We start from the raw sequence: 23,786 nt of genomic DNA on the forward strand, positions 1-23,786 counted from the left end.
TATCATACCTGAGAAGTTTTGTACAGATCAGCCATGCATCTTTGATTCAGAACTGTCACTATATGCACCCGAAAAGACTGCCTTACATAAGGGGCGCTATGGAGCCCCATGGCCACACCCAGCATCAGGCCTCTGGGTCTGAGTAGCGGGAGTATGGAAGCAAATAGGTCAAGTCTTTGAACTTTAACAGCCACTGAATACTTAATATTGAAATTAAAAAAAACAAAAACATGTATCCGATTTTATATGTTCGGAATTTCACCTCTTTCGGGCTACCCAGGATAGGAAAAGCAATTGAGCCTGCATGCAATCGAACCGACGTCTGGCCTATCAGAGCACGGCCTGTCTGTCATGTGATCCAAGAAATGAGCCCGACGTCTGGCCTATCAGAGCCCGGTCTGTCTGTCATTTGATCCAAGAAATCGGCACGGTTATTGTGAAGATGACTGCCAGGGGAAACGAAGGCGCTCTGGGAAGTTTGCTGTTTATGTAGGGCTCGACAGGAGTATGTTGAAGCTAAGTATGTTTGGAACACAGCTATGGTTTGTGTGACTCGTGTCTTTATGTAGGTAAGTCATCACATGACAGAGAGGCCGTGCTCTGATAGGCCAGACGTCAGTTAGATTGCATGCAGGCTCAATTGCTTTTCCTATCCTGGGTAGCCCCGGATGTTACTGTGAGAATTTGAGTAATCAAATTTGAGAGTGTGAATATTTGACTTGAATTTTTCGATCTGAATTTGAGCAATCTAAAAATTGTAACTTGAAATTTTGAGATCTCAATTTTTTTGTATCTGAATACCGAAGTAAAAATAATTTCAAAGAGGTGAAATTCCGAACAAATAAATTCAGATACGTTTTAAAAAATTTTTTTTTTCAATATTAAGTATTCAGTGTCTGTTAAAGTTCAAAGACTTATGTTTCTTATTTGCTTCCATAACAGCCTGCAAAATGAGCGAACGCGTCTGAAAAAAAATTAATAATAATAATAATAATCCTTAAGGAAACAATAGGGCCTTGCACCTCGGTGCATGCGGCCCTGGTGCATGCATGCCCCAGGGTCCGCGCACCTCGTGCTCGGGCCCTAATAATATGTTATCTTTGTTGTCTACTCAAGCATATGTTAGCTACTCAAGCTAACGGTATCCAGCATTAGCCCCTCTAGTCAATCTAACAGTATGTAGCATTAGCCCCTTTAGTCAAGATAACATTCTCTAGTCAAGCTAACAGTATCAGTCTCTAGTCAAGCTAACAGAATCTAGCATTAGCCTCAGTCTGTAGTCAAGTTAATATTATCTCCAGATAACATTGTCAGCACATTCCTTCTCCAGGAGATGCTGGCAAAGTCCAGGAATACAAATAGGTGATGCTTCAATAAAAAGAATGAGTTTAGGAAGTGAGCCACATGTTAGAATTAGTTTTTTATTGTCCATCCACTTTATTAATGATCTAACTGTATAATTTAGTACACATTTGATATTTTTTAGCTGTATCCCTCCTTAATTATATGTTGTTGCCAGTAATTGTCCTGCTCCCTGCCAACACAATACAAGATGTTATATCCTGACTCTGTTTTTATGAAATAGATGCATTGTTAATAGGCTTGTCACCCCCCCCTTCCTGCAGACATGTTTACCTTGGCACATCTCTGCTCAGCCGATTGGTTCAGCATCTGTTGTCAGCAGCCTGCAGAGAATATGTGCTTTAACTTAATAGATCAGACTTAAAGCCCTGTCACTCCTAGCCTTTATCTTATCTTTGAGGCCAAACACAGCGCTGTGACTGATGAGGAAAATATCCTGCCACCAATTGACAGGGGTTATTTTTCCCCAGGTTGCTAGTTGACCTTCAGCCCAGCTGAATGAAAACTGCTGCTGAAACACTGCTGGATGGTAAAACATGGTTTATTGTGTGTAAAACGTGTACCGGGTACCAGGACCAGTAAGGCAGAAATGGAGAATAGTGTGATTGAAATGCTAGACTGACTACTTAATCAGTATTCATTTGTGATTTCCAAAGTATTATGCACATGAAAAGTCAGAAATATTCAATAATAAACAGTTGTTCATGTCTCCATAAGCAACACTGTGAAGAGAGACATTTATATTCATTCTAAATTAATTAGAGGTGAAATTTCATCTTCTAATTACATTGTAATTGTGTTTTACTGCCTGTCTGTGTGAGTGAGTTATACATGTGCACAGACGCATACAATGACTGCGTGAGCTGAGAATCCAGATACAAGGAAGAAGCACTTGATGCACAGGATACAAATCGACAGTTGTTTTTCCCTCAGTGTGATGGACAGCCAAGGAGGAGGAATTGGAAAAGAATAGAGGCTTTGGCCTTGAAAAAAAATGTGTTAGGAGGAGCTGGGAGGAGTGCAGCAGTGGTGTTCAGAAGCCATACATTCGGCAGTTTCCTTTTTGTTAAGTTGGGTTTGGCCAATTCTGGTCCAAGTCCGAATTCACACCTCTTAAAATCATTATACATCTATACAAGTAACTGGACAGTGAAGTTTAAAATGTTGGGAATCACTGCTGAGGTGTTTTTGAACTTTCCAGGAATGCTGTGACCTTTACAACATGTTCTAACATGGTCATTGTTTTTTTCTCTGACAGATCCCAAGCAGCAATGAATGAGGGAAGAACTTCCAGGACCACGAACACATCACTGATCACCAACTTAATTGACCTCATCACCCATTTCCCAAAAAAGGTCAGACCCATTTTTCTGATGAATTGAGTCGTGTGAGCAGGGTAGAGGTAAACGTGTGGAGCGACCCATAAAATCCCATGCAATTCATCTACTGCTACTGCTCAAGTCGTGTTTGTTCTCAAAGTCCCCGAAACTCAAAGAAAATGTTCTATTTATACTATATTTAATCCCTGTTGTTTTCTTCAACTGTAAAACTCAATATTACCATGAAAGAATAATCTGTGTACTTCCAAATATTACTATGGAACAGCTAATAGATGGAGTCTGGCAGGAAACTAAGGCAGAAGAACAATTCAGACTTTGGTTTTCCAGTCAGTCAGATCCCATGGGTCACTTTGGTGCCAGTCAGACTGACTTCTGAATCACATGGCGCAATCCATCGTGAATGATGTCTTTTGTATGATAAAGAGTCAGGGTATTTGTCAGCCACCCCCACAGTCAATATTTTCTACCTTTAATCATATCTCCGCTTTGGTTTTAGAAATATCTCCTCCCTTAAGGGTCCTGTCATCTCCAAACTGACTCACCCCCTCTCTTTACTCATCTGATAAAAATATATATAAAAAGGAGCTGAATCTAAACGGAATCAAGCAAGTCTAAACAAGCCACTTGAACTCAGGAAGCTTTTAAAGTCAGTTGCATCTTTTCCCAGCTCTCCATGTCACTGTTACCCGTGCCATGACCAATTTTGACTCCAAGTATGAACCAAACTCATAAACACAGACAAAAATAGTTACTAGAATAAATTACTACAATCCCTTGTTTGCAGATTAGATTTTAAGTGTTTTAAGATATAGGGATGGACATCAGTCACAAACATAAGCTTAATAGTTACCCAGAAGGAGGTACGTTATTTATTATTTTGTATTTACACTTTTGTATACAGTACAACAACATTTTATGACATTATTCTAAATTGAACAATGTGTGTTAGAGCTGGAAGACCACACACACGAGGTCTGGGAAGAAGAAGAGAGGAAAAACTTGGACTTTGAGAAATGTAGTCCTGACATTTAGCAAACTAAAAATCCAAATATGGGGGGAAAAAATTGTCATGAAGAACAAAGGAAACTTTATCTCTAAAAGATTTTTGAGCACAGAACATTAAGTGGGACGTCAAAGAGAGGACACTTTAATGTATCACTCATTGAATTCCACGTTGTGTAGTCTTTTACAGAAATATTTTAAGTAGGATAAAATAATTAGTTTTAAAGAATCATACTTCAAACTTCTGTGAAGAAACCAGACCTTTTTCCACTCAGTTACTTTGGATGGATAAACCTTTTGGATGCTACAATCCTACTAAGACCACACAAGATACTTTTTAAATTTTTTTAATCCTGAGTCGAAACAACAAAAAGTCTGAGCCATCCAATGTCTTTAATATTTCTTCTAAAATATTTCCTCCTCTTATTGTCTCGTTCCAGCTCTCTTTACCGGTCCGGTCTCTGGAGGCAGAAGACTTTGGCCTGGTTGTCCCCTGAGGCAGTGACCACGAGAGAAGCTTCCCTGATGGGAGACGTGGACACAGACAAGTTGGGACGAGATCAAATCAATCAAACTCCGTGAATGCATTAAAGCCATCTCAGTCTTGGTGGTGCAGCCGTACCTGTTTGTGGTGAAGTCGAGGATTTCCCCGGTGTGGCCGCGGTACTTGGACACCATGTTGCCAGAGCGGGCGTCCCACAGGCGCAGGGCTCCGTCCAAGCTGCAGGTGGACACCACAGAAGAGGACTCCTCCCACTGCAGGTGAACGATGCCAGCCTGGAGGAACACGAGAGCAGAGTTTTAGGTGGAAAACACATTTATATCTCTAAACACAGTTAGGTTTCTTATTTTTAAAAGCAAGTTTCCCACGCTGTCTATTTGAGCTAAAGTGTAACTTATTAAATCCACATTTCGCCTCTTTGTGCCACGCTGTCTATTAATGTGCAACTCAATCCCTTGAGTGGACGTTCTCTTCTCTTCTCTGTTTGTTTTAAGCACCCTACAGGCGATACTAATTCAACTAGACCTCCCTGGCGGCAGTAGAGATGGTTGCCAAGAGATTTTTTTTTAGCCTCCAATCAGTGTATAGGGTATAAGACAAATGAGAATACATGGCAGTATGCACGGGGAACCAAACTAGAGACACAAACTCCCTCCTCTCCCTGCTGCTGGTTACCTCCTGCTGGCACCTGTGCCTCAGGACCTGTGTGGACAGGTCGTATATGGCCAGAGTCCCATCCAGGTAAGCCACAGCTATGAGAGGCAGGCTGGAGAGAACGAAGAGAGGGGAAACATTTAATGAACTGAAGAAAAAATCCGTGAACCTTTTCCATTAAGGCCTGAAGATATATAAGATTCAAATTTAGGATTTATATATCAGTACAATTGTACAACCCTCGATGTGTTCTCTTGAGTATTGGAACATTTTCTCTCGCTGTTTATTTAGTCATGATGTTATCTGTGCCACATTTCATCCATCAAGGAGTGAGGTCAATATTTCTCATGAAGGGATTTTGAAGAAAACTATAAGCACTTTTCATCTTACCCAGCTTTTTTTTATGCACCAAAACTGTCCAAGTCTCCTTTTTTAAAAAGCTTTGTACAACTCACATGTTACAGAATCCCACAGATTCCACGGAGTTCTCCTCGTCTTTTGATCCTTTTGCTTTGCCCTCCACAGAGAATGATCCAACCACCTTCACACACACACACACACACACACACACACACACACACACACACACACACACACACACACACACACACACACACACACACACACACACACACACACACACACACACACACACACACACACACACACACACACACACACACACACACACACAGCAGATATTGACAGAGAGAACACAAAAGAGAAGAGAAAAACCAGCAGGATATTACACAGTATTAAAATAATTGGTAATGATTTGTGTACAATACTGAATTGTGTCTTTGTCTTTATCAAGTATAATAATCGCTGAATAATCCTATTTTTTTTTCCTTTTCCAGACTATGTATCATTGCATTGACGTGACACCCACCTTGCCCGTGGCGGTGTTGATGAGCTTGGCGATGCCGTCCACTGAACCTGTCAGCACCAGAGAGCCGTCCTTGTTGCACGCCAGGCAGGTCAAAGATCCCTGGTGTCCGTCCTGACCTGTTAAAAGGACGCAAGACCAAACGTTACCACGACTTCAGAGATGTGTGCGTGTTGAAAATGACAATCAGCATTGTTTGACCATTTTAACCTCAGAACAAATGACTATGGGGCTTTTATTAGTCTTTTAATTGTTAGGACGAAATCCAAAATCACTGTTATATAATTTGTTCACACTTAATGTATCTTTCATACTCTTGTGTATTTTAATGGGTCAGCACAATCTGGTACTTTTAGAGCTCATCTCTCCTCTGTTCTTTTAAGAACTTAACTTCCGGCTGTAACCAGAGCTTGTATGAGTGATGTGCTCATTTGAAGTCAGATAAGTACTGAATGTATATATAGATGGACGACATGATGTGGGTTACTTCGTTGACTGTATCACCAGAATTTTGAAATGTTCCCAAAACTGAAGTCTATAATCATCTTGATCGCCCCCTGGTGGCTGGCTGCAGTATAGGTCCCAAATCCTGCCTCCTCCATCTTAGTAGATGGGACATGGACCAAACGAATCAAAATACATGTTTAATTATTTTTTTAAAAGATGGTTTCTGTAATTTCTAGGTAGTTCTTTTTACAATGATGAAGTGTTCCAATGTTTTGATGCTATGAAAAGGGGCTTTGACATCACGACTGGGATATTTTAGCTTCATTTTTGTGCCACAGTAGGAGGTGGAGAGAGTATTTATATTCTATGACAAAAAACCTACTTAAAGTAAAAGTAACAGAAGGATGAAACTACACGTGAGAACTGCCAGACTCACCTTTAATGACATGGATGGCATTGCCCTGCTTCAAATCCCACACACGCACTGTCCCGTCCCCATAACCCACCACAGCCCGTTTACCTGGGGACAAAAATAAAACACACTAGAATACACATGGCAGGCTACAGCTACTACTAACTAACAACTACTATATATATTTCATTCAACAGAACACATTCTTGGCTTGATAAATACCCAGGATCTTTAAATGTTGCTGATTGTGTTTTGATTGTACTTTTAAATACTGTGTAAAGCATCCTAGTGACTTGCTTTCTCATCACTCACCATCAGGTAGGACTTTGCCGCTGCTAGCCTGGCAAGCCGGACTCTGGAAGGTTTTACAGTCTCCTCCAGGGATCTTCCACATCCACACGCTGCCATCTACTGTTCCCGCTAGCAGCACCGGAGCGCAGGGATGCCACTCCATCCACTGAGGTGAGACAGGGCAAACAAGCCACAAAATTCTAAGGTTATTCCACACAAAGATTAGATGCATTTTTCTGCCAGTGGCAAAGGAGCAGTTCTTGTAGTTATTGTAAGTTGTGTGTGTGCCTTGCTAAAGGGCAACTCACCAGCAGTGGTTAAGCGCAGGGAGAACGTCAACCACAAGACAACCAAATCTCAGCCTGAGCAGTCATCTCTACTCCCACGTAAAAAAACACACACACCCACACATGACGCCCTTTACCTCCAGATCTGCCACTTCGAAAGACCAGATCTCCTCTTTGGCTTCCAATTTCCAAACTTTGATCGCACCGCTCATGTCTCCCGTAGCCACCAGCGACGAGTCGTGGCTGAACACGGCACACGTAACAGAGTCTTTGTGACCTGTTGAACACAAAGAAAATGTCATAACGTAACTTACATTATTACAGATTGGTCCTTGCACTTGGAGGGTCATTTTCTAAAGATTTTGTTGTTATCAGTCTGCCATCAGCACTCACCTGTGCACTCCAACAGAACCTCTCCGTCGCTCACCCTCCAAACGTAAGCCTTGTCGTCCTCCCCTCCTGTCACGGCCAAGCTGTTTGTCGTAGGGTCCAAGCTCACGCAGAACACTGAGCCTGGACAGAAGAAAGGGAAAAAGGCCAAATTTAAACTTCTGGCAGACTAAATTGTCTGGGTTGCAAAACTACACAAATCTGACACTGCATCGTCTCACCCGTGTGTTTGGAGAAGGTGAGCTCGCTGTCGTCCTGCTCCGCCTCAGCCTCCATCTCGTCCTCCATCTCCCAGCCTTCTTCGTCTTCAAAATCTGCGTCTCCGGCATCGTCAAAGTCGACATCTTCCAGGTCTTCAGCCAAATCATCTTATATAGAGACGGACAGGGAGGGAGAGGATTAATCAAGAATGAATAGAAAGTGTTCAATTGGGGAAAAAAAATCATCAGCTATGTCCCAGAACCTCTGAAATGAACATTTAAACATTTACTGTTTAGTTCAGTCGAGCCCTTTCTAAAAAAAGCTATAGATCAACACAGACACTGGTTATCACTGGTGAATGTTGCTAACAGCAGTACACTGTCTGTCCACCCACCAGGGCCAGGCTCCGTCTCGTTTAGGTCGATGACTTCGATGATTTCCTCGTCTCCGTGGAGCTCGATCTCGTTTCCCTCGGTGTTGTCCATGCTGTTAGCGGGCTACAAGCTAGTGAGACAACCCAACAGTGACCGTTCCAGTGACGCTAGCCAACCTGACTTAACGCTAACAGGCTGTTATCCACTCAAAGAGGCGAAATGTGGATTTAATAAGTTACACTTTAGCTCAAATGCGACTCATTTAGTGTTTTATGGATTCGCACAAGCAAGAAGTTAACTGTCAAAAATAATGCCTACCCGTGTTGTCATCACATGTTGCGAAGGATGGATAGGCAGACGCACAGTGATGACGGCAGACGCACAGTGATGACGGCAGACGCACTGCTGCGCATTTACCCCTTTGTCCACAGGATGGTGCTCTTATACAAAATGAACACAACTAAATTGGAATTAAAAGACACTATATGATCAGTTTATGGGCATTTTACTAGTTGAAGCTAGCTTTTCATTAATACTGAAGTCGTGTATAGTTTAGATGTTGGTATTTGTGCAAAATGAATAATAAAATAAATGGTAAAAAAACTGCTCTCTTACTCAGTGGTGAAAGAAAAACAAGAATCAAACTCCAAACTGTAGAAATACTACAAGTAAAACTATTCATGCATGCAAAACATTACCTCAGCAGAAGTACAAAATATTAGCAATTAAAAAATGCTCGCAGATGTATTTCTTTATTTACTCATTATAATATGCATTCTTTCTTTGATAAATTGGAGATAGGCATCATTTACCAATTTAATACATTTTTTCCCATGTGTGTAAATGTCCTCAAGGCATCATTTTGGAATCAAGAAAAGTACGGAACATCAACAGCATCATACAAATTATATATATATACTGTATATGCTGGGTTTTTTTTCTCCAGGAAGCAAAAGTCCTTGCGTAGGCTAAAAATGTCCTGGCCACATTCTCTCTCTTAAAATATATTCATGAACAGTTCCTCATTGGGTGAATGTAATATTTTTCTTTTCTTTCTGATTGTGATCTTTCTCTTCTTTCACACGGTGATTATTTTTCGATCCATCTTGTTATAACAGCTTCCCGCTCACTACTTGTTCAATACCAACATGCACATGCTCATTTTTCTGTAGTGAGCTGTCAACTTCTTCAATTCAGACACTTGATGAAATCATCATCATCATCATTATCATCATCATCATCATCATCATCATCATCATTCTGCTTTACCACTTGTGTCATAAACTATAATTTACACATCTGTTATTACATGAGCAGAGGCGAAGCAACACACAGCGGCATCTTGATTTTAAAGTAGCATACATGCGAGTGACACTTTCCATATTCATTCCATTGTGGGGATTATTTAGGCATCTGTAGCACAAAAAATAAATATAAGGGAAGTCAGCAAATAATACTCAGCTATTGCTAGATTTTATATTAATGTCATGTTGCTGGATCTTTTTCTTTCCAAGTTTCACTACAACCCCTAGAATTAAAAAGAATAATTCAAATACGGCTTGGTTATTAAAACTATTGCGGACTAAAGCTTCAAGATAAATGGCATATGAATCAATTACCACATGAATCAATTCATCTCTGCCACTCCTGACACTGACCTTTGACCTCTGTTTGCAGGGGGGGGTGACAGGAAATATCACAGATCTGACAGTCCATACAAAGGCGTCTATGTTTATTCATTTGACTGGCAGTAAACCGGTAGAATAGGATAAAAAGCGAATCTGATTATCTGCTCAATTGCGCCATTTTTAAAGTTTCTCCTCCCTTTCTTCACCCCTCCATCAAACACTCCCTGGCCAGAGATGTTTTATGCACACTTAACACAGTTTGTCTACTTCAGGTTTTTCTGGGTTGGGGTTTTATGTCTCTTGCTATACGCCGCTGGCAGGGCTCGCGGACTGCATGCTCAAATAAGTTTTACTGGCTTGCCCGGGCCCTCCATTTCAAACCTTCCCCCCTCGGAAAAATACAACCATCCCATGATGTGGTGAGATGTGGAAACACCAGGGTGTACGTTATTTAGACATTTTAAATCTGCAGCGAGTGAGAGATTTATAAACTCTCTGTTTTGGTCGTGAGTAGCGCTGGAAGAGTAGCTGTTGAACTTTTGCGCTGGAACGGCCACAGCTGCTTTATTTCATGAATCTATTTCTGCAGTACATCAGTTTTTTTTTCTTCTTTTTTTCTGTCTGTTGTGCCAGCAAAGGCCTCCATTCAGCTCCTGTTCACACAAGTTAAAAGCTCTAACATTGTCGGATTAATTTGTGTACATGAATCATTTTCTGGGACATTTTTACTGCGGTAGGTAGTTGATTTAGCAGGATGATACAAACACTGATCCAAGAGCTGATGTTTTCCTATATAATTAGATTAAATTTTCATACCAAAACATGGCAAGCACTCACTGTGTTGCCCAGAAAAGTGCCTTTGAAACTGCAGTTGGACCCTCATGAGACACTTAAAGTCTGTATTAAACCCAAGGCTTAGTAAACTCTTTGGGCTTAGCCGCTACTTAAGGAAGTGTGGGTCATAAATAAACTGCCCCCCCCCCCAAATGCAAACAAAGACTAATTGGTCGCATCAAACATTGACAACATGTGCTGACTGAAGAATGAGAAGGCAGGAGCATACTGTACACTCTCTGGCCAGGAGTAAGCACAGTAACCATCTATGTGACAGTGACAATGAGCTGCTTTGACCTCAAACAGCTTGTGATTCGATTCCCTGAACGACCAGGAAGTGAACTGAAACACCAATCATGGGGGAAAGAAAAGGGGAAATTATTTCACCCCTTTAAGTTATTCAGCTCATCTTTTCCCCTCTGTTCTTAAAAACTCATGTGAGGTTATGAGAAGATTTGCCAAAAGATTTCCCAGACTGTTGGGATTAGCAGGTTCTTGGGTGTGAACTTTCCAGAATATCACATGAGGTGAGATGAATGTAACTAAGTCCATTTACTGAAGAGCTGCACTTAAGTTAATGTTGAGGTCATTCTGCTTTACACTAAAACTTTATTTCCGTGGATAAATATAATGGTATCTGGAAGTTGTAATTATTGGTTACTATTCTGATTTTACATTTAAAATATATGTGATAATATTATTTTTTTTTTAAATTGGTTTTGCATTTGCTGGCACCTCTTGTCACATTTCAGTCAAAGAGTTGTAATTTCTCTTTGGTTTAAACAACTGGGCTGAAAGAGGTAAAACTATCTAATACTTCACAAAAGCAGATATTACAGAAAAGTCCAATTTGCTTTGAAATAATCCTATTTTTTTTCCGTTGATAATAATGATGCCTTTCGGTGTTGCGGCGTGCAGTAGGATTGTTCCTTTATAGGCACACACATGGAAACAAACACACTCTGTCTGACCAGGACATGGAGTCATGTTCATCTGCCACACACACACACACACACACACACACACACAGTATCAGTAATAAAGCCTGGGAGCTGTTGCTGTGTGAAAGGTAATTACTCCATGCAGCTCAGCGAGGCTTTGATGGAAAGTTTTAGACTTACTGGCTCGACTGTAAGAAGCCGTGACTCTGCTTAACAAGAACTCTTTATGGCTCCTTTTCGGTTCTCTTTTCTCTCTTAAACACTCCACGGCATCCTGGAAAGATTTTTATGTCTCACTTTTAAATAATAGCAAACTAACATTGAAGAACGGGGCTTGATTCACATAAAGCCGTTCGTTTATGTTGGACGCCGTTGCGCAGTCCCGTCGCATGCTGTCAAATGCGCTGCGAGACGTTCAGGAACATAGACGTTCTTTCATGCTGGCAAAGCAAAGCTTCTTTATGACACTGAGGTCTGCCTGCTTTGTCTGCACGCTGCGTCTGACTCATGTGGGCCCGTGTTGGGTGAGACGACGGCTCCCCTTCTCAAACCACTAACAGCCAGTTGTGTGTGTACTGCAAGTGGTCTGGTCCACAGCCTGTGTGCAATGTGTCTGCTGTGGTAGCAGAATGGTACTTTGCACAGGACCTACACACTGGCCTGTTGACTTTCTGGCCTGATCGCTGCTCCTCTTCCAGCCGCTGGCCCCAAAAAGAAGAAAAAATTGTGTATTTTTGGAGCTTCACTACTCAGGATCTGTGTTTTTAGCCTGAGTCAAGTTAGACACTGAGGACTAATAGAGAGCCACACTGGATGTAATCCTGAAGTGGAAGCAGGAGACGGCCGCGCCACTGGATGCAAAATAGTTCAACTAACATAATCAGCGATTTGGCAAACTCAGTGTGATGTTCACTGAATTGCAAATGTGCTGCTCTGGGCAATATAAGCCAATCTAATCCCTGCTTTGACATCACTGCTCTCTGGACACACACACACACATACACACACATACACACACATTCACACACACACACACACACACACACACACACACACACACACACACACACACACACACACACACACACACACACATATTTGAGTGCTTGATGCGTGTCTGCATCAGCAAAAGCCCACAGACAAACAATGCAGTGCAGATGTCCAAGATTAATTTGTGCTCCCTGATGGTGACATTTTTGCAACAAATAGTACAACTTCCGTTTATTTTTGCCCTGGTAGTGCCATCCACCACTCTGGTGTCGACTGAACTATCTCTGTCTCGAACAAGATTGACATTCAATTTAGAAAGGCCACTGTGCGAACCCAAAGGATGACTCCTAAAAACTTTCATCTAGCACCAGCATCAAGTTAAAATGTAAAAATAATTTAGGTCAATAAAAAAACTGACATTCATCATCAGCCTCAGATGTATTTCCTCTATAATACTAATCAACTGCTGTTTGTATGCTAATGAGATAAACTAAGATCGTGAACTCCGTTATTGTACTGACATTATGAGCATGTTAGTAATACTTGCTACATTTTGTTTTAGATCAAATATGTTTTGTACTGTATTCATATGCTAAAGGAAGAAAGTCAGCAGTCACACAGCTGTGAGGTTTTAGCCCTCAAAAGCTTACTTGAGCACAACAAAATCTGAGATGCCTCCAAGACAAGACCGCCTTACGTAACCCATGTGCTGTAGCTAATCCACAGAAATTATAATTCTTTGTTGCTATGGATACGGCTGTCCCAACCAGCCTCCCCTTGTATTCTAAAAGAGGAGCGACCCCGATTAATAAATGCAAGTTGTAGCCGAGCAGCTACAAAGCTGAGTTAAAAATAATTTGAAAAGATTTTTGTTGGGGCTGAGGGAAGGACAGGGCACATGAAAGTCTTTGACGTAGACTTGCTGAAGTTCCCTTGAGCAAGATGAGGAGCTGCTAGAGGCCCTTGACCTCTGATCTCCCTGTAGCCTAGTTCACCCAGCAAGAAAGAACAATAGATTAAATTAGGCAAATGTAATGAACAGATGGTTTGAGAGGGTTTGAGAATGTCAAAGTTAAATTTCCCCTTCAGCAAAAAAAAAAATGAAGCTGATGAGGAACTTAAATGAGTTAGCTGTGTGAGGGAAAATTACAGTAAATACAACAGTCGGTGTAATGATGTTTGTCAAAGCTTTCTGAATGGCACGCTGGCACACACCCGGGCCGTGATGAAGTTCAGTCGTGTTCCAACAACCTCTCCTCTTTGGTGTGTTGGCCAGCTCATTCGTTCAGGCCCAGAATTTTAATACTCCTAAAGTTTCTCTGTGATCTTCGGCGAGCTGTCAAAAGGGGCCTGAGGGTTATGAGAAGAGACACTGGGAGCTTAGCACTTTAGTCCACCTGCACACCGTCTCCTCCTGCAGATGTAGCCTGTACGGAAACTGGTTAGCATATTAAAGTAATCAAGTCGGCTGAACCAGGCAGTGATGTTGCAGTTCTGCTATAGTGGGTGGCGTTGCGGAGATGCAAAATCAAATATGAAGTAATGAAAACGAAGGAATATTAGATTAGAGGAGGCAGAAGGGGAATGTGTTTCATGTTGCAATGTGCAAGAATCTGAGAATTGGGTTTGTGGCTGGTGATGGAAGATAGTGAATAATATAATGTAGATTAGCTATAGATCTCAGGAATATGAAATGTGTAAAACCTGTTGTATTCTAATATGGATTAATGGTAATCATTAATTTTGTTGTTAGTGCAGAGGGAACAACAAAATGATCTGCAAAATGAGCAGATCAAGCCTTGTTTCCTTCACCGTTGACTTTAATAAATACACATCTATAGATTAATATCTGTGTTTTTCCAAGCTTGATGGTTCCTTAAAACAGTTACAGCAACCAGCAGAACATTTTTTAGGAATACCGCAGAAAAAACACTCAACTCTCAAAAAAAGTAGACAGTAACAATTGATGTAAACATATTGTAGGGATGGAAGTCATACAACAACAAAAGGTTGAACTTATAATGACGTCACTGATAAATCCCAATATGAGTAATGTAGGAGGATACAATAAATTTGCACAAATGTTTCAAACTCTTGATGTAGTATAGAGACTTTAACAATACAAAATAAAAAAGAGGAAAAACTCATTTGACACATACTCTAAATACACAGGGGAGATGTAAAACACCATTATGTTGGATAAAGTTATCAAAAATAGTATTAGAGTAAATAAGTATTAGACACCCAGGATATAGAAGGTATCAATGTTACAAAAATATTTCTGTTTAAAAAAACAAACATATTTATGACCTAATAATAACCCAGTCCTGCACATAAAGACAGGCGGATCGTCTCATTTCCATCCGGCTAACCCCGCCTCTGGTAGATGCTCCATGTGACGCTGAAACAAAAATCCAGTATGGCGGAGTCTGTCAGGGGATGATTTTTTTTCTTCTCTCCCTCTCCCAACCGCCCCCCCCCCCCCCTGCGCTGAGAGAAAAGAACCCAGGAGTGTAACATGGGAGAGAAATAACCGCCCGGCAGGACACATGTTTGGACGACTGGCCTCCGCCTGGCCCGTGTAGGTGAGCTGCTACTGGTGCGTTCACGTCCCCCCACCCTCGGGATTAGCCTTTGGCTGCGTCGCGCCGCCCCGGTGTTGATATTCAGGCAGGGATGCGATGCTCAGAGAGGATTCATCAAAACAATGTCCGGCTGAAGTTTCCACTCCGCTCTGGCTTTCGGCTTCCCAGTTGTTGTTGTTGTTGTTGTTGTTGTTGTTTTGAACGGCCGCTTTCACGCCTGAGCTCGAATCTATATCTGGTAGGAAGGTTTTTTTTCCTCGTCTGAAAAAACTGCTGCTGCTAACATTTTCCGTTCGGTTTATTGCACCGTAGCGGGCGGGAAGTTTGTAGGCAATAATATGAAGAGGAGGTGGCGGCGGCGTGTGTGTGTGTGTGTGTTGCCGAGCTATTTTTAGTGCACGGCCGAGCCTTGGGCTTTAATGCAACACACACTGTTCCTCCGTCGCGATAAAGGCGAGAAAAGGGAGTCGAATGAATACTCAGGCCTGTGCGAGTGTGTGTGTGTGTGTGAACTGGTTCGGGATGGGCGGTGGTAATGATCTGCATGCGTCAATCTTTTTTCTTTTTTTTTCTCCTTCTTCTCCTTTTTTTGTGAATGGGGGCACACGGGTTGTTGGAGCCGTTGGAGCTACATGAACGCAGCGGGTCTGCTGCGTTCAAGTGTCGCTCAGCTCGGGGAGTGATTCGTAGCAGCACATATTAGTTAGAAGTGGCGAATTGTGTGTCCTCACATTATGTCAGGGAGTTTGACCGGAGTGCAGGGTTGGGCTAACTGAGTGTACCCACCTTCTTTTTGTGCGTGTGTGTGTGTGTGTATTAACATTATGTTGGCTAGCAGCTAGTGTTATCATTTATTCAAGTGATGTGCTTATTGGATGTTTATTGGTGTATTCGAGGATAAATACATCTGTCTTCGCTAAGCTTGGTGTTATTTTCTCTACCATGGTTTTAACCCATTCTCCAAGTCTTAATTATTTCTTTACTTCAGGCTTTCTGGTTGGGGGCTTATCTCCCCAGACCTGTCACCCTGCATCAAGCGAGCTCTTTTTTTCGGGACAATGGCCTAACACGCACACACACACACACACACACAGACACACACACACACACACACACACACACACACACACACACACACACACACACACACACACACACACACACACACACACAAGAATGGTGTTGCCTGAAGCCCCCCTGGAGTGTCAGCTACTCAGCTACTCCCCGTGATACACTCGCTTGAACCCACTGCTCCCCCCCTTGCCTTGCTTTTCCATCACAAAGCGCAAGAGTAAATGCACTGTGCAGTGACCGACTTTTTTGGGGGGGGCAATTTGTCCTGCGGCTGCACTGTCTGGCCCTCTTGTCTTGAGACTTGACACACACACACACACACACACATGCACCCATCCTGCTTCTGAGGAGCTCTGAGAACTCTGCCAACACACACACAAGGGCTTGAACATGCAAAGCAACCCCTACCCCATGCCCTCGTCACCCACCTTGCCCCTCAGGCAGTTTTACCCCTTCTACTTGTGGTGGGCAAGTTGACTCGATGCCCCGGGCTCGAGCCCTGATTACATGTGACACTCCTGCTCCAGGCTTGAGGAATTCCGGCGACTCCTCCGAAAACAAAGAAAAGACCAATCATTTATTTACACAAACAATACAACGGGCCAATCAGCTACTTCCAAAAAACAAAGAAGATAGCTTTTATTCCCAGAACAAATAGATAAATCAGAGGTTTCCATTTGTGAATTGAAAGTAATTTAAATTTCCTTTTTCCATATTATTTCTTAATCTTGGAGGGCCCAGGGTCAAAAAGAAACTATGTCTAGGACGAGCAATTTATTGCCCAATTGGTTAACAGTTTCTTGCAGTTTCAGCTTGAGGTCCTATTGAGTTTTTTTCGATGGTGGTCTTGGATCTTCACGGTAACTGTGGTTTGCTGTTTTAAAGAACCATGATTCCATAATTGGCCAGATAACTAACAAAGAAATAAGAACTTCACAGAATTATATATATATATAATCTTTGAAATGATGCCTTCTACCAAGACTGCAAATTTGGGATTTCCTTAGATATACAGAGGGCTTTAGTGCTGTCTCGGTTCCGGTGGGTGGCTGAGTTTGAAATTATGAGACTGTAATTTTCGTTTTAGATTTAGTCTTGGTGTCTTCATGTAACATCAACTAACTAGCTCTGCTGGATAAAGATAATTAACTCAGTTAATGAATATCTTTGTAAGCTGGCGCCCCTAGCACTTTGGTTTAGATGTAAAATAGGCTACATTAGTTTTTATCATCTCTCCATTTGCCTCTCACGCTCTCACTGGTATTTTTCTTTTACTCCTTTTTACATTTCACTTGGCTGATTTTGGCTTCACAAAAGGGAAAACCCTGCAGAAGACAACGGCTTAAGGTTATGGTAGCTAATTTTTTGTTGTTTAGTTTCAACATGATACACGATGCAGGTCCTGTCACTTAATAATCCAATGAAGTGAATTGAATCATTAGGATTAGACAAGAGTGAAAATACAGGTATTTTCCTTGGCCTTGGTTTGATAAGTTGTATTTTGAATCTGGCTATTAATGATTATTAACAGATTAAATAATAAGTATATATTTTTTTTATCCTCTCTCTGTTAGGTTGGTACCGTTGCTTGACATCAAGCTGGTGCTCTGATTTGAGCTAACTGAATCACAAGCCTCATGGGGATCGGCTGGTGCTGCTGGACGTCTGCTTCCTGTTTCCAGCCTTGAGGGATTCTCGAGGGACCATCCATCCAGAGTGTTGGATCTGCCTGAACACACACACGCGCACACACACAACACACACACACACACACACACACATTCTGCTCGCCAACTGTACAGCGCCGACACCCATCTGACCAACCTGTCAGTGATGACATCACACAGCCACCAAGGTAAGATCTTTATCATTAAGTCAAGTTTTTGCTGGACTAAAAACACAATTGGGATAAAGTCAGAATATCACAACATGACGATAATTGGCCCAATGTATCCACCTCATATTCACATGGTCTCGAGAAATATCTAAATCCACAGTTAAGGTGAACAAATTCTGACTTTAAAAGTCTAATTTGTCCATTGGACACGTGGAGTCACTGTGATTTAAGAATCACCTAAATCTCTGATATCAGTGAAGACTTTTTGCATCTCAGGTCTGTGAGACACCCTGGGGTTTGTATCTTAGTTATTTGTAACTTTAGTGTTCGTATAACAGTGTAGGATTGTATATGAAATTAGGTCATAAACATTTTTTTTGTCAAGAATCTGGCTGTTAAATGAAATTAACACTCCCCGGTACAGTCACATTAAGTGAAGTCTCTCTCTGCTGCCTCCTCTGCCGCCCTGATATATACATGAACATTGAACATTTTGTTTAGGAGCGCAGACAGAACGCGGCTCGCCACAACGCAATAAAACATTTTAATCTGCTCTTATCGCCCCTGTTAATTGGCTTGATTCAATATGAATGAGCTCCTGAGGGCGGGAGAAAAAATAAGTCCATAACACGGGCTCATTAAGAGAGACTGCTCTTTCTCTTTGACACCTAATCAAGCTCAGTTTAGAGGCTTTGGCTCGTGTTTTAGAGAGCTGATAAATAATTTGGGAAGCAGCTGGCAGATGAAAAGGTTAGCTCCACATTCCCTGGTTGGTACGATACCTAAAATTGTAGACCGTGTTTGCTTTGTACACCTTGGAGTGTGTGCACTATAAATACCACAGCCGAGGTAACCACCGCGTCCCCAAGGGATAAGAGTACGGGGCTGCAGCCTCAGCCGGCGCCCTCAGCCCTCCAACATCTCCATCACTGACATGTCTGAGCACACCTACTGTATACGACCCTGGTACGTATGTGCTGTACCTCCCAGAGTCTACACCTTTTTGCCACGGCGTCAACTCACTTTCCCTGTTCCCCAAGCATCAGGGCGAAGGACATTATATTGTTAGATCAACCTCGGATCAGTGCGGCTCAGCAATTGTCATTAGACAGCCCTTTCTAATTCCTCCACACGTTCACTCGTCTTCATTACAGCCAGGACTGGCAAAACTAATGCCCCGCTTATCCTGAGAAATTATAGTGATCTCTGCGAACATCTGCAAAGCGACATGTTAATTAGTCAAAGGTGAACGTCTCAATGGAAACAATTGAAGCATGAGCGCCGATGCTCTCTTCCGTCAAATTTTGGCCCATTTGTATTAATATTTCGCTGATAAACAATACTCTTGCTTTGTTAAATAATCCACAGAGTTTAAAAAGAAAATGTTATGACATAAACTGAACTGAAACTGACTTATTCGTTTGTGGTCTCTTCATGATTCAGAAGTCTCTCAGGAATGATATTAAACCAGAGATCCAGACTCTTGTGTTCCCCTCCTGATTTGTTTTTGAGCTCATTTTGTGAAACATTTTGTTTATATACAGTTGTGTTGTGTCCACTGGGTTTTGAAATGTCTTAATATATAATTATGGGGTTATGTGATTTATTAAGATTTTAGAAATGTGTTGAAATTAAATTAAACTGGTCATGCAGCCTCGCACAAAAGTTCCAAAAAGAGTACTATAATAATTGCTGGTTTTGTTCCTCTAAAAAAAGGGGTTCTCAGCAAATTGACTATAATGAATCCTGCATTTCCCATAATGCAACTCGCAAAGATCAGATCATTCTTTACACTCCCCCTTGAGAAGTAAACTATGTAAAATATGCAAAAAGTCATCATTGTATCATTTTAAAACTTTTCTTTTCTATGATTTTGTGGAATGATCCCTCTGTTGTTATTGCATCACAATACAATTGTGTTGGAAGAAGACAAACAGGGATATTGAATCGCTGCCCAGCGCTGAACACAGCCAAGGCAGGAAGCTTCATCCTTTTCTGGCCAGCGGCTGTAGCAACTGATACATCAGATAAACTAAAACTAACCAGGTCCTTTCAAAATATAATAAGATTCTGCCGTCTTTAATTTCCAAACCTCTTTTCCTATGCCTCTCTCATCCACCTCCCACTTTGACGGGCCAAACGGGGGCTCCCCGGGATCCCACCCGCATTAACTCACCTCTCACCAAAACAGAAAAAAAAGCTGTGATCTCGCTGTCCATGAGAGACGATTCCAACCTGCTGCTGCTGCTTCCTCGCTGTCTAGTTTGCCTCTGTGAAGCCCACAGAGGAGAGAGGATCTGGGTCCTCCGAGTGCTGCCAAGTGTGGGCGTCAATTCGAGGTGTTGCTCCTATTGTTTGAATGACAGCTGAGAGAGACAGTCTTGTTGGAAGCGAGCGAGATGGAGACAGGCTGCCAAGACACATTTAAAGACATGAAATGTGAAATATTCTGGCCTTGTGGTGCTTGTCAGGCTTGTCCTGTGGTTTCTTTTTTTTCCCACTGAAATGTTTATGGCGGTTAGGTTAAGAGAAGTGAGAGGAATTTGTTCTGTTTCAAGACGTGCAGCCGTTCCATTTCTCTTTCATAATTGTACCTTTTTTTTGAGGAACAGATGCGAAGGGATTGATCCCGTGGCTTCAGATTGCATCAGGATTGTCTGCTGCAGCCACTGTTAAATTTAATTTTGTTTTACACTGAGTGTAATTAGACAACACTGGCTTTGTTTTCAGGGGCGAACAATGAGACTCTCAGATCACAGCTTCGTTGTACTCTTATATTTGCAGTGTGATCCAAAGCTGAGCACTTTTTTTTCCCTGCGCTTGCTTTGCACTTATTTCCAATCGTCCACCAGCCCTGTAAATATAGCCTTGTTATATGCGTGTGTGCCCTCGTGCTTGTGCGTGCCATTTTTGTAATCTGTAAATGAGCTTAGTGGCACGCATGTTTTTTTTTATCCAGGACTTACTCATTTTCTTTATTACAGCGGCAGTGGGATTTTTAGATTAAATATCATTTACCATAAATCTCTTCCTAGAAAAGTGTAATGTAAAACGTTTTTTATTTTCCCGGGTTTATATTTCCCAGAACAGAAGAGGGTCAGACTGATAAGACCTCCACATCCGTCTTTCTCGCGGGACGATCTGCAAACGGAGTGTTTGCACAGGAGTGATTACTCCAGTGTGCCCACAGCGTTAGCACATTAGCTGGTGACATTTGTTTTACACTTGTGCTTAGCGATGAGCTAACATGTTGACTGTGTTCGGGTGAGCAGGGCCGTTTCTGTAAATGTCATGCCCAGGATGATTTGCTCTTGAATAGCAGGTACGCAAAAAAATGGAGTACAGTATAACATTCAATAAAATAAAAAAAATAGGCTTGCTGCAGCTCACACACCGAATCAAATTATAAGCGTTATAGTTAGTACTGCTCAGTCAAAACAATTACAATGTTTTTAATATTTCAATATATTTTATTTTGAGAGCTCCAATCATAGCCTGTTAGAGGCTGAAGATGGTCTTGGATGGAATCATAAATTACCAACAGAATGCAAAATAGTTTAAAGTCAGTATCTTCGGTCATTTAATGATTGTCTGGTTTGTGAATCATTGACTCTGGAAAAGGTTTATGTCGCTGTACATGATCTGCGTCTCAACTCAGGGTTCATCTTGAGGTGTTTTTGTGTCTTTCTCAGGATTTTCTGGGGCACTTCTGAGGATTGTGGCCACTTGCCAAGGACCCCTTATCAGATCCCGGTGACAATCTTGGTTTCCTGCCGTCCAGATAGAGAGGCAGATTGCAGCAAAAACACGTTTCTGTGGGTTTGCATTGCATTCAGGAGGAACAAGAAAGGGCCGTGACAGGAAGCAGAAAAAAGGCAATGTTAAATGAATAGATGGGTGAACATTCTTTTAAAGGGAAACAGGAGGAAATAAGCGTTGAAACTTAAAGAATGCAGATGGTTCCATTCGGAGCAGAGGCCGCTAATCACTCAATTTCAACCCAACTTAAAAACCTGGGGGAGATTTCAGAGCAAGTCGTCAGGCAGAGCTCTCCACCGTCATCATTGAAACACCAAAACCTCAGTCCATGAATCATGTAAAAAAAAAAAAAAAGAATAAATAAAAGAAAATGAACACATTCGAGCGGCCATCTTGCTCAGGTGTAACAGTGTCTTATGAAAGAGGGAAGGTGACGCCACTGGCTGGCAACCATTTGTTGTTTTTGTCAGAAGTGCATCGGCTTTCCAGGAAAGTCTGCGGCGATTAGCACTGGAGCAAGAAACAGGTTTGCACTTGAGTCACACTCACAAACACAAAAACACACCCACTGGCCTGTGTGTGTGTGTGTGTGTGTGTTTGTGTGTAAGTGCCAGATACAGGAAGTGAATTATTCGTGAATGAGAAGTTTGAAATTTAAATTAGCAAATTCCACCTACACTATCGAGAGCGCGTCAGCTGCAGGATACAAACTGTGTTTCCGAGCGGATTGTGTTGCTGCATTTTGCAGAGTGTGTGTGTGGGCGTGGGGCCTTTTTATGGCTCTGAACCGGTGAACTTGACACAGTGCTCCTTTCCTCGAAGGCTCAGCGGTATCCAGGTTACAAGTGCAACAGTTTGTGTATCGCTGCCGAACAAAACAAGAACCAGTGAGGGAAATAGAAGAAAAGCTAAATAAACACTAATGAGCAGGGTCAGGACTCAGGAGTTTGCATCCTTTTCGTTGGAATCCAAGATTGGATCAGTCACTTCAGGCCTCAGGACACATTTGTTTGCTGTTTGTCTTGTACAAACTTGTCCTATTAGATATATGGATATAGGTTAAAAGTACAGTTTTCTTATGTAAACCTGACAGTTTCCATGATTATCTTGTTCCTTCCTTCCTTGATTTTTGTATTTGAAATACGCTGCGGTAATTCACTATAACTTATTGTCTTTGTGTGTATGTCTGTGTGTAAGTGTGACGGCACTTTTTCTCTCAGGTCAGTTGGGGGTTTAGGCAGAGATTGCGAGGGACTGCTGTAGACGTCAACAGTACTTCAGACGAGGTAGTGACACATTTATATGACCCGCCCAGTGCAAAGAAATAGACACAAACGCTCTTGGATTGAAGTCTCTGCTGCTGCCGCTGCAATGTCCCTGCTCGTCCTCATGGTCCTACCTGAAGTGTTGATCAAAATGAATCCGAAAGGCAGTGTCTAGTTTTCTCTGTCTCTCTCTCTCTCTCTCTCTCTCTCTCTCTCTCTCTCTCTCTCTCTCTCTCTCTTATACTTTCAAGGTGATTGCTGGCTTGACCCAAAACTAATCTCGCAGGTTTATTAGGGAAGGCTCTAATGAAACTCTTTCTGTTACCCTGCTGTTCACACCCTTTATTTACCTCTAGTATAAAAAATAGACGGACAAGACATGAACAAGACACATAATTCAGAACTGGTCCAACAGAGCATATACAGTAAAGCTGTGTATAAAACTGTTGAGAAGAACTGTAAAAAAAAATGAAGCTCCCTGATCTTCTCAGAAGTTAAAGATAAAGTAAAACACAAGTAAAAGCTTCTCTGCAGTGGCTCCCTTTAAAGTTATCAACATTAGGTCAAAATGTATCGTTCATTCATGCATTCAATTTACATTTCTCTCATCCTACTTTCCTTACTCTCGCTGATCCCCCTTTTTCATCCTCTTGTCCAAAATGCACGCAATCGCAGCATCGCACTGCTTAAATCCAGGTGTGAAGGGGTTAAAACCTTTCACTGCA

The 23,786-nt window shown here is 41.9% G+C and overlaps 2 protein-coding genes and 1 long non-coding RNA gene across 11 annotated transcripts in view; 2 read left to right on the plus strand and 1 right to left on the minus strand.

Annotated features, from left to right (window-relative positions):
- Window positions 1-410: 410 nt before the first annotated feature.
- Window positions 411-2,720, plus strand: LOC118305490. The gene is made up of 3 exons (XR_004792702.2): window positions 411-569; window positions 1,833-1,891; window positions 2,621-2,720. It is a non-coding gene; the product is annotated as an uncharacterized LOC118305490 (long non-coding RNA).
- Window positions 2,721-3,541: 821 nt separating this feature from the next.
- Window positions 3,542-8,540, minus strand: LOC118305362 (angio-associated, migratory cell protein). Of its 4 annotated transcripts, none has more exons than XM_047335489.1 (11): window positions 8,467-8,540; window positions 8,169-8,278; window positions 7,795-7,941; window positions 7,577-7,696; window positions 7,321-7,460; window positions 6,918-7,062; window positions 6,630-6,713; window positions 5,750-5,865; window positions 5,316-5,401; window positions 4,327-4,481; window positions 3,542-4,226 (listed from the first exon to the last, which is right to left on the minus strand). In XM_047335489.1, the coding sequence occupies exons 2-11, from the start codon at window positions 8,257-8,259 to the stop codon at window positions 4,042-4,044; spliced, it is 1,269 nt and encodes a 422-aa protein (XP_047191445.1). In that variant the 5' UTR covers window positions 8,260-8,278; window positions 8,467-8,540; the 3' UTR covers window positions 3,542-4,041. The 4 variants fall into 4 exon arrangements, with proteins under 4 accessions (XP_047191445.1, XP_047191450.1, XP_047191440.1 ...); XM_047335494.1 differs by having other exon boundaries at window positions 8,169-8,260; window positions 8,467-8,513; XM_035629730.2 differs by adding an exon at window positions 4,882-4,972 and having other exon boundaries at window positions 4,079-4,226; window positions 8,169-8,514.
- A 6,442-nt stretch (window positions 8,541-14,982) lies between these two features.
- Window positions 14,983-23,786, plus strand: part of LOC118320143 (histone deacetylase 4-like) — a 51,221-nt gene continuing 42,417 nt past the window's right edge. For 2 of the 6 annotated variants that reach the window (XM_035650881.2, XM_035651135.2), the window contains exons 1-2: window positions 14,983-15,126; window positions 17,775-18,055. In XM_035650881.2, the coding sequence (XP_035506774.1) occupies window positions 18,034-18,055 (22 nt within the window). In that variant the 5' untranslated portion in view covers window positions 14,983-15,126; window positions 17,775-18,033. Of the gene's footprint in view, window positions 15,141-15,208; window positions 15,365-17,774; window positions 18,056-21,729; window positions 23,083-23,786 lie in introns of those variants that run through there. The other 4 variants (XM_035651302.2, XM_035650891.2, XM_035651047.2 and 1 more) reach the window with 4 other exon arrangements.

The sequence above is a fragment of the Scophthalmus maximus genome, chromosome 1, assembly GCF_022379125.1.
Source record: "Scophthalmus maximus strain ysfricsl-2021 chromosome 1, ASM2237912v1, whole genome shotgun sequence".
Taxonomy (NCBI): domain Eukaryota; kingdom Metazoa; phylum Chordata; class Actinopteri; order Pleuronectiformes; family Scophthalmidae; genus Scophthalmus; species Scophthalmus maximus.